The sequence below is a fragment of the Herpailurus yagouaroundi genome, unplaced genomic scaffold (genome assembly GCF_014898765.1).
Source record: "Herpailurus yagouaroundi ecotype Mexico unplaced genomic scaffold, PumYag 207, whole genome shotgun sequence".
NCBI classification, from domain to species: domain Eukaryota; kingdom Metazoa; phylum Chordata; class Mammalia; order Carnivora; family Felidae; genus Herpailurus; species Herpailurus yagouaroundi.
The window spans coordinates 447,490-458,785 of NW_024412438.1; the positions used below are offsets into that span (position 1 = coordinate 447,490).

General features: G+C 43.8%; 1 protein-coding gene across 9 annotated transcripts in view; it reads right to left on the reverse strand.

Annotated features, from left to right (window-relative positions):
- The window catches only part of LY9 (lymphocyte antigen 9), a 30,398-nt gene that overhangs the window by 6,550 nt on the left and 12,552 nt on the right, over positions 1-11,296 (reverse strand). For 2 of the 9 annotated variants that reach the window (XR_005783838.1, XM_040452431.1), the window contains exons 3-6: positions 4,500-4,775; positions 3,704-4,009; positions 2,342-2,605; positions 720-883 (exon numbers count right to left, since the gene is read on the reverse strand). Coding sequence is in view for 8 of the 9 variants with exons in the window: in XM_040452431.1 (XP_040308365.1) it covers positions 720-883; positions 2,342-2,605; positions 3,704-4,009; positions 4,500-4,775 (1,010 nt within the window). In the remaining variant the exon portion in view is untranslated. Of the gene's footprint in view, positions 1-715; positions 884-2,341; positions 2,606-3,703; positions 4,010-4,499; positions 4,776-11,296 lie in introns of all 9 variants that reach the window. The other 7 variants (XM_040452428.1, XM_040452427.1, XM_040452430.1 and 4 more) reach the window with 4 other exon arrangements.

Sequence of the window (11,296 nt, forward strand, 5' to 3'; positions counted from 1 at the left end):
GGAAAAGGCTTTAGGGAGGAGGTGAACCCTGATGTGAGCAGGAACCTACGTGAAAGGGTGACCAGAGTCTAAGGTCATCTTCAGCTGAGAAGGCGGCCCTGGAGCCTCCTGCCATCCCTCTGCCCCATCTGTGGTAGCCACTCCTCAGATTGGTTTGTTGGCTCGCATCAGTTATTCCAGGGATCCTACGTGTTCTAACCAATAGGCTCTTTCTGGGAACTAGTCCATTTCCACTGCAATACGAGATTCCGACGGAGCTGCCAATCATAATAGCTAATCCCCTTGGCCACGGTGATTGGGCCAAGCCATGGTCACATGACCCGAGGCCAGGCCAATCAGAGATCTTTCAAATGAGAGTTGGAGGGAAACCTCTTTTTTCTCTTCCCGGTGGCGTATCTCCTAGTAGGTGTGCGTCTGGAGAGAGCAATTGCTGTGTTGTGGTACACTCCACCCCACCCATCGGCTGGGGTCAGTAGGAAAGAACTAAGCTGGCTCGAAGGACAAAGTAGGGGTGAGAGATGGAGAGCTCTGGTCATTTTTGAGTCTCTGGTAACGTTTGTCCCTAAGGCCAGCTCCTTTCCTGCCTTCCCCACAACGAGCACCCCTCCTCCCCATCACTCTGAGAAGAAATGAGGTCTTCGGATAGACGGAGGAGGGGCGGGGGGGGGGGGTGCGGAAAGGAGTGTGGGGGAGGGGGGATCATGAGAGGACAGACAAGCCTGCAAAGGTCCCAGGATATGGTCTAGGGCAGATGCCATTGATCTCAGAAACCCACGCCGTCCTTTTTGCTTCCACATGCACCACCAGATGGAGATCCCAAAGCACAGAAGAATAAGAGACATCAAGGAGAGTCCAATGTAGAGCTTCATGTTTCTCTCGTGCCCTTTGGAGAGGAAATGAATGGTATTAGTATAAATAATGGTAGAGAGGTTGGAACAATCAGTGGACACAGCATAATGACCATCCTACCTGCCTCTTAAAATTTCATGCTATTGCAGAGCATATTCCTTTTCATTCATTCTACAACTATTCATTGAGCAGGTATTGTTCTGGACAAGAAGCTATAGTCTGTCTTATGACAGACACTGTCTCTAGGTAGAGGCCCTTGCCCAGTGTCGCAGAGTTCATCCTGAACGGGATTTGAACGTAGGCTGCCTGATTCTTAAACACCCTTATCCATCACACTACACCGCTCCTTTCTGTCAATGATATAAGGGCAGTTCCAGGCTCAAGACAGAGTCAAAATTCCCACTTAATTGGGCTCTAAATCCATCTGCTAGCCTGACCTAGCCTTGTCACATTCTAGGTAAACCTTCCTTTTTTCTACTTCCTTCTAGAGCAGAACAGAGCACAGAGCTCAGGGTTTCAATCATGTTTTGTTGTGTGGCCTTGCTCAAGTCCCTTATACTTTCTGAGTCTCGGTTTCTTCATGTAATGGAGAATAATAAGAATATTTGCCACATTAGATTATTGTAAAGCTGACTGTGTTAAAACTCACAAGGACCTAGACTAGTGCCTGGCATCTAGTAAGAGCCACCAGGGCTTCATTTCTTGCTTCTACTCTCAAGTATAGTGGCCACGAGCCATGGCAGGAGCCATTGGAATGTGGCCAGGATGACTCTGGAGCTGAATTGCTTACTTTATTTAATTTTTAAAAATTGTGGGGCGCCTGGGTGGCGCAGTCGGTTAAGCGTCCGACTTCAATCAGGTCCCGATCTCGCGGTCCGTGAGTTCGAGCCCCGCGTCAGGCTCTGGGCTGATTCTGTGTCTCCCTCTCTCTCTGCCCCTCCCCCATTCATGCTTTGTCTCTCCCTGTCCCCAAAATAAATAAAAAACGTTGAAAAAAAAATTTAAAAAAAATTGAAATTGAAGTATGGCTATTCAGTTTCTTATGAAAAACCTGATAAGTAGGTTTGGAGCAACTTGGATATGTAAATCTAGCTTTTCAACTCTAAGTTTTATGAAATCTGAATACAGATCGAGTACTTCCCATGAAAATTTGGCATCTGAATTGAGATGTGCTGTTAGTGTAAAAACGTACCAGATTTCAAAGATTTAGCACAACATGAAATGTAAATTATCTCAAGGATAATTGCATATTGGCTACTTATTGAAATGATGATATTTGGATATAGCGGGTTAAGCAAAATATATTACTGAAGTTAATGTTACTTGTTGCTTTTTGCTTTATCTAATGTGGCTATTAGAAAATGTAAATTCCATGTGTGGTTTCCATTATATTTCTATTGGAATGTGCTACTCTAAAGTACTCTTGCCCACACTCCTTCGCTGCACTTCATAAAGAACCACTCAGAATGCAGACTCTTGGATCCAAGGCAACCTGGGCAGGTGTCACCGGGAAGAAATGACTGGGAGCTCTTGCTGACAGGGTTCCTGGTGGTACATGTGAGGTTGGGATGGTTTTCATCACTTCTCCAAGAGATATTGAGGTGAGATCCCCCTTGGGACATGACAGTTCCTTTCTGTAGGAAGGTCCATAAGTATGTCACATTGTGTCCACTGTCCTCCACTGAACATGTCAGGCTGACCCTGCAGATGCCATCCTCAGTGAGCTCAAGGCTCCCGGTAACCTCCTTCAGCCTCCCTGTGTGGGGAGAAAGACCTAATGTAGAGTCAGGCCCACCCACTGGGCAGTCACCACGTCTTTACTCATTCAGAATATGCTCATGAAATTGTGTGTTGGAACTGCCTTAGGGCTGAGAAAGTGCCTCCAGGAGTCACAGACATTTTGGAGTGCACTTGGCCTTTCCCTTAGTGGCCATGAAATCTCAGACATACCACTTCAACTCTTGGATGCTTGGATGCTTGGATGTTAAAGGAGTTAATAACAAGTAGAAAAACAAAGATACCACATCATTCTATGGAGTACCCTGTGAAGGACGAGCAAACCCTTCCACACAAGTAAGCACAACATTCCATGTGCTCCAAAGACTCTTCAAGGCTTATGTGTTGAGGTGCCATCGTCTAAGTTTTTCTTTTATTCAGGAGATAAAGTGTAGAGAGGTGAGTGCAGCACTGACACAGAGTTAGTGCCCAATAAATGTTAACAATTTTAACAGAAATGTAAGATGGGCATCAGTTGTTCCCAATGCATTATTATTTTTACTAAATCTTCTTGCTTAAAAAAAATTATATTTGAGTCACAGCTGCTATCGACGTGGACTAGCTGACTTCCAGCATACTTTAGCAGAACCATGGACAGTGACTCTTTTCAGCTACTTAGACATCAACAAACCCAGGCAGGGGATGTGATGACAGGAGAGCCAAGCAGCCCTCGTGGGGGGGTCAGAGGGTCTTTGGACACTAAAGGCTTTCTCCTCAGTCTTCTCCAATTCCACTCCAGCCAGCTGTTCTCTTATTCAAAAATGATAATATTCTATAAAAACAAACCAAACAAACGAGAAGTGATGCAGGAAAACAGTGGCGAGTATTGAAAGTTGGATGGTGGAGACCTAACTGGAAGTCTAGAAGGGGGACACTGGAAGGTGGATTTTGCCCAGCTGCTGGTTAAAAATTTTTCCTCCTGTGAGTTGACTGGTGTGGACCCAATAGTTGTTCAGGTGGCCTGAGGCATTTTGGTAGGAGGAGAGGCTTGAGGGAAGCAGGAGGCAGGGAAAGCAGCAAAGAGGAGAAACATTTCAGGGAAGGAATCTAATGCTTAGCGCTCTGCTCAGAAACTCACGGTGGATGAGCAGGGTGAAATGTTTTCTGCTGATGACTCTGGAGGCCTTTGAACACACATAGGCATAGTAGTGGCCAGCATTCTCCATCTTTAGCTGGCCAATCTTCAGGGAGTAGTCTTGGCCAGAGTTCTTGTCAGGAATCTTGGGCTTCACCTCCTGCTTTTTGGCGATAATAGATGTGTTAAACATCCAGACAATGTTGTTCACGTAGTGACTGGCCGGGAGTGTTAGGGGGAGGGTGACTGACTCCCCGAGGATCCCCACCACTGTCTCCCCCGCTGATCCTCCTCTGGAGGCTCCCGGAGCTGCAATCAGAGGTGAGACATTGTGACTTTAGTTACTGGCCCTATTAACCCTCAGCCTGCCTGAAGGAGACTGAAGTCCCACATGCTCTCCTGCCCACACCCCCTTTCCCTTCCTATCACGAGGCATCCCTGCGGAACACTTGTCACAGACGGATATGCACCTGGCTCTGCCTTTCACATACCCAGTCCTCTCCTGCCCTTCCTGACCTTCTGAGGAGACCCCAGGGGATACCCCCACCCAAGCAAAGAACAAACTGGATCTCTTCATCCAAACTCTCTTCCCTTCCCTTGTTCTACCCTTAGAGTTTCAGTTCCCTGGTAGTTCCTAGATGCCCCATCAGTCTCTCTCAGGCCTCAGATGGTAGAGTACGAGGGGTCTTCAAGCCTATCTTCTTGCTTCCCTATTCCGTGTCCTACCAGAACCCTGGCAGGGTTCCATAGCTACTCAGACTTTCTGGAATCGCCAGGAGGGCCTAAGTGGAACCTGTACCTGTACAGAACTGCCGGACATGGATGGGGCCGGAGGTGCTCTGGCTGACTGGGTTCCTGGCTGTGCAGGTGTATGGAAGGTCTGGGTCACATGGCATCCAGTAGATGGTGATGGTGGAGGCCCCATGGGATTCAGAAGCATGGGTGTTCTTCGGGGTCCAGCTGTACAGAACACTTGTCCCTGCCCTCTCCACAGAGCAAATCAAGGTAATGTTGCAGGAGGCACTATCAGCCATGTTCACGGACTTCACGACAACTCGAGGCACCTGCACCTGCTCTGTATGGACAACAGCAATGAGACTACTCACACTCCTTCTGCAGCAGGACAAGGCTGAGAGAAGAGGGTGATGATGACAGAGGAGCTAGGCAGAGAAGGGAGAAGTCAGCATCCTTCAAGGGGAAGTTTTCAGGCTAGACTGCCTCTTTTCTACATTTCCGTAGATCCTCGACAGGTGTTATTTCCATGACTCAACATGACTGATTACTCCTCTCCCCATCAGTATCTGAACTACTTGAGGACAGGGCCAATGCCTGTGCCTGGACGTCTAACACAGGCTCGGCCCATGAAAGTCACTCTTGAATGTTTGGTGAATAAATGGATAAATGAGTCAGCCCCAAACACTGTGGAGTAGGGAGCTCTGCCTCTAGACTTTTGAGTTCCTTTTGTCTTTTGATCTGAATTTATGACCCATTGTGCTTCCAGAACTCCTTCCTAGTCCTTTCCTTCCCTTTTGTTCCATTTCCCCTATCCACTGTGTGTGTGTGTGTGTGTGTGTGTGTGTGTGTACAGGTGTGTGTTTAAGTTTGCTTTTTTGGGGAATTAGTAATACATAAAATTGAAAAGATACACGAAAGAGTATATAATTTAAAAAGCAAGCTATCTTGTCCCAGACACCTATTTCCTCTCCCCAGGAATTATTCCGAGGCATTTCTTGTTGATCTTTCTAGAAATATCCTAGGTATAGATGCATACATGATAGCGTACTATATATACTGTTCTGAACCCTTTAAAAATCTAACAACATATTGGATTTCTGGGGAAGATGGACCCCAAGTAAGAGGGCCCCAAGCTCACTTTGTCCCATGGATACAACCAGGTAGCACCCACATCAACGTAAATAACCCAGGAAACGACCTGAAGACTAGCAGAACAAACTCTCCACAGCTAAATGTATAGAAGAGGTCACATCAAAGAGGGTGGGGAGGGCAGAGATGCAGTTGGGAGCTAAATGGACACACAGGACTGTCCAAGGGAGGGAAGGTGCAAGAGGGGACAGAAACAGACTCTCATACAGGGAAGATGAGTCCTCATAACATTTAGTTTTGAAAAACAGTGGGGCCTAATTTCATGAGTTCTTACAATCAGTGGGGCTTAACACCTGGAACTTAAACATTACTTTTTAATGTCTAATTTTGAGAAAGAGAGAGACAGAGCATGAGTGGGGGAGGGGCAGAGAGAGAGGAAGACATAGAATCTGAAGCAGGCTCCAGGCTCCGAGCTGTCAGCACAGAGCCTGACTTGGGGCTCAAACCCACGAACTGTGAGATCATGACCTGAGCTGAAGTCGGATGCTCAACTGACTGAGCCACCCAGGTGCCCTAACACCTGAAAGTAAAAGTCAGTGGGCTCAGCTCTGGGAGGGGGAGAGGAAACTGAGTACCTGCCCTTAAAAAGGCAGCACCACAAACGGCTCTGGAGATACAACATAGAAGCAGCAGTTTGAAACCCCTGTAATATATGGGAAAGACATTTGTTTACTAATCTCAGAGTGTGTGCTGTAGGGGCAGAGATTGTTGAGAGCTTCTCCAGGAACGAGGGAGCTGGTGGGAATCACATCCCTCCCTGGCCCGCCAGCCCAGACACATGGACACCTGTGGGAACCAGTGTAGGGCCAACACTTAATACCTAACTTGCTAGCCGCACACTCCACCCCTGCATTCTCCCATAGATATGCCCTCTCCAGTTATGCCTCTGTTCTAGGTCCCCTCCCACAGCAGACCTGAACAAACCTTGCTAACGTCAGACACCCTGTCCTCCACACTAATCCCTCCTCCTCCGGCCCCACCGCTTTTGCAGATCTGTCCCCTCCAACCCAGCCTGCCTGGTTCCCATTGGCTACAGGTCCCCTTCTGCAACCAACCAGCGCAAACCTTGATAATGCTGCCAAGCCTGCCCCTGCTTTCTCTTGTGGCCCTGCCCCCTCCAGTGCACTCTTGGGTGGAGCCCATCCAAAGTGAGGCCACAAGCCTGGCAGTGTGCAAGCAGTGCCAGCAGGGGCCAGCAATGGGCCGGGGACAGACATCTGGTCTGACTACAGGCCTTGCCCACCAATGAAAGCTTTTCTGGAAACAAAACAAGGAAAGCACCCTGCAGTTCAGTGCTACTGCATCTCTGGCAAATGCTTGGTCTGAATTGACTCAAGGCCAGGGCCCCAGATTGGCCCACTAACAACACAAGGACCAAACCCTGCCCACAACAGGAAAGGACAGCCATTGCAGATGACTGGACTGAAGGCAAAAGTGGCTCAGCCACAACAGCAGGGCATACACAACACACGTAGGAGACACCCCTGAAGCTCCAAGTTCTGGTGAACAAGGGACACTGCACTGCAGGGCACTCTAGGTCCTCTTCTTCATAAAGCCACTACTTTTTCCAAATGTTTATTTATATTTTATGTACAGAGAGACAGAGCACAAGCAGGGGAGGGGCAGGGAGAGAGGGAGACAGAATCTGAAGCAGTCTCCAGGCTCTGAGCTGCCAGCACAGAGCCTGACATGGGGCTTGAACTCATGAGCTGTGAGATCATGACCTGAGCTGAAGCTGGATGCTTAACTGACTGAGCCACCCAGGCACCCCAAGCCACTACTTTGAAGAGCAGGAGATGAAACTGACTTTCCTACCACATATAAACAGATACAGAGAGTTAGATAAAATGAGGAAACAGAAGACTATGTCCCAAATGAGAGAACAAGACAAAATCATGGCAACAGAAATAAAAGAAATGGAGATAAGTAGTATGTCTGATAAAGAATTTAGAGTAATGGTCATAAAGATACTTACTGGACTTGAGAAGAGTGGAGGACCTCAGTGGAGTGGAAGACCTCTCTTTAAAAAAGAGATAGAAAACATAAAAAGAACCACACAGAGAAGAACCCAACAACTGAAATTAAAAATACACAGATGGAATAAAAAGACCAGAGAAAGCAGAACAGATCAGTGACATGGAAGATAAAGTAATGGAAAACAATCAAGCTGAACAGAGGAAAAAAATAATTTAAAAAAAAAAAAAAAAAAAAAAAAAAAGAAAATAGACCGGGAGCTCAGCAACACCATCAAGTGTAATAATAGCATTATAAGGATCCCAGAAGGAGAAGAGAATTTGAAGAAATAATAGTAAAAACTTGCTGAATCTGATTTCTGAAACAGAAATCCAGATCCAGGAGACACAGAGAGCCCCCCAAAATCTCCCAAGAACGTCCACACCAAAACACATAGGAATTAAAATGGCAAAAAGTAGTGATAAAGAGAATAATTTAAGAACACCAAGAGAAAAGAAAACAGTTACATGCAAGGGAGAATCCCATAAGGCTATTTTTTCAGTAGAAAGCTAATTTTTCAGTAGAAACTTTGCAGGACAAAAGGGAGTGGCATGATATATTCAAAGTGTTGAAAGGAAAAAACCTGCAACCAAGAATACTCTATCAATTGCCTATACTCTATCAATATAATAGGCAAAGCTATTATTCAGAATAGAAGGAGACACAAGGAGTTTCCCAGACAAATGTTAAGGGAATCCATGTCTACTAAACCAGCCCCACAAGAAATGTTAAAGGGGACTCTTTGAAGGAAAGGAAAGATCATAAGTAGGAGTGAGAGAAGTAGGAAGCACAAAAGCAATAAAAATAAATTTATCTGTAGAAATCAGTCAAAGGATTCACAAAATAAAAAGATGTAAAGTATGGCACCATATACCTAACATGTGGGAGGGAGATGAGTAAAGAATAGGTTCAAATTTAGATGACCATTAAATTAATATAGGCTGCTATATGAAACAGATGTTATATATAGACCTAATGGTAACCACAAATCAAAAATCATATCTATCTTTGATAGATATGCAAAGAAATAAACAGAAAAGAATCCAAGTATATCACTAAGAAAGCCAACAAATGGTGAGAGAAGAGAGCCAGAGAAGAAAGAGAACTACAAAAACAACCACAAAACAAACAACAAAATGGCAGTAAGTACATACCTGTCAATAATTATTTTGAATGTAAGTGGACTGAAAGCTCCAGTCAAAAGACAAAGCATGGCAGAATGGATAAAAAAAAGCAAGATCTATTTATATGCTGCCTATGAGAGACTCATTTCAAACCTAAAGACACATGCAGATTAAAAGTGAAGTGATGGAAAATCATTGATTATGTGAATGGAAATGAAAAAAAAAAAAGCTGGCAAAGCAATACTTACATAATTGACAAAATGGGCTTTAAAACAAAGAGTGTGACAAGAGAAAAAGGACACTGTGTAATCATAAAGGGTACAATCCAATGAAAATATATAGCAATTGTAAATATTTATGAACCCAATATAGAAGTACCCAAATACATAAAGCAGCTAATAACAAACACAAAGAAAAGGAAGTAATCGATAGTAATACAATACTAGTAGCGGCCTTTAACACCCCACTTACATCAATGGATAGATCATCCAAACAGAAAATCAACAAGGAAACAAGTGGCTTTGAATGACATATTGGAACAGATGGATCTATAGATATATTCACAACATTTCATCCTAAAACAGCAGAATACACATTCATTTCAAGTGCTCATCAGCATTCTCCACAATAGGTCACATACTTGGCCACCAAACCAGTCTTAACAAACTTAAAAAAATCAAAGTCATATCTGCATCTTTTCTGACCACAACACTATGAAACTAGAAATGAATGACAAGAAAAAATTTGGAAAAAATACACACACATGGAGGTTAAATAACATGCTATTAAACAATGAATGAGTCAACCAAGAAATCAGAGGAAATAAAAAAAAATACACGTAGAAAATGAAAATGAAAACACAACAGTCCAAAATCTTTGGGATGCAGCAAAAGTTGTTCTAAGAAGGAATTTTATAGCAATATAGGCCTACATCAAGGAGCAAGAAAAATCTGACATAAACAACCTAATTTTACACCTAAAGGAGCTACAAAAGAAGAACAAACAAAACCCCAAACCAGTCGAAGGAAAGAAATAATCAAGATGAGAGCAGAAATAAATGAAATCAAAACTTCAAAACAGACAAACAAACAATAGAACAGATCAATGAAACCAGCAGCTGTTTCTTTTTTTTTTTTTTTTTAGGTTTTTTTTTCAACGTTTATTTATTTTTTTTGGGACAGAGAGAGACAGAGCATGAACGGGGGAGGGGCAGAGAGAGAGGGAGACACAGAATCGGAAACAGGCTCCAGGCTCTGAGCCATCAGCCCAGCGCCTGACGCGGGGCTCGAACTCACGGACCGCGAGATCGTGACCTGGCTGAAGTCGGACGCTTAACCGACTGCACCACCCAGGCGCCCCAGGAGCTGTTTCTTTGAAAAGATCGACAAAATTGATAGGCGTTTAGCTAGACTCAGACAGAGAGAGAGAGAGAGAGAGAGAGAAAACTCAAGTAAACAAAATCCGAAATGAAAGAGGATAAATAACAACTGACACACAGAAGTACAAAGGATTATAAGAGAATATTATGAAAAATTATATGTCAATAAATTGCACAATCTAGAAGAAATGGATAAATGCCTAGAAAATATAACCTCCTAAAACTGAATCAGGAAGAAATAGAAAATTTGAACAGACTGATTACCATCAATGAAATTGAATCAATAATCAAAAAACTCCCAAAACACAAAAATCCAGGACTTGACATCTTTATAGATGAATTCTACCAAACATTTAAAGAAGAGTTAATGCCTATTATTCTCAAACCATTCCAAAAAATAGAAGAGGAAGGAAACTTCTAAATTCATTCTATGAGGCTAGCATTACCCTGATTCCAAACCAGATAAAGACACTACCAAAGAGAGAGAGAGAGAGAGAGAGAGAGAGAGAGAGAGAGAGAAAACTACAGGTCAATATTTCTGATGAACATAGATACAAAAATCCTCAACAAAAAAATTAGCAAACCAAATCCAGCAATACATTAAAAAAAATCACTCACCATGATCAAGTGGGATTTATTCCTGGAATGCAAAGGTGGTTCAATATTCACAAATCAAATGACATGATACATCCCATAAACACAGAAAGGATAAAAAAGCATCTGATCATTTCAATAGATACAAAAAAAGCATTTGACAAAGAACAACATCCATTCATGGTAAAAATCCTCAACAAGGTAGGTTTAGAGGGAACACACCTCAACAAAATAAGCCCATATATAAAAAATCCCACAGCTAACGTTATACTTAATAGTGAAAAACTGAGAGCTTTTCCGCTAAGGTCAGGAACAAGAAAGGATGTCTACTCTCACCACTTTTATTCAAACTAGTACTGTATGTCCTAGCCATAGCAATTAGACAAGAAAAAGAAAATGTATCTGAATTGGTAACAAAAAAGTAAGACTTTCACTATTTGCAGATGACATGATACTATGTATAGAAAACCCTAGGGGCGCCTGGGTGGCGCAGTCGGTTAAGCGTCCGACTTCAGCCAGGTCACGATCTCGCGGTCCGTGAATTCGAGCCCCGCGTCGGGCTCTGGGCTGATGGCTCAGAGCCTGGAGCCTGTTTCCGATTCT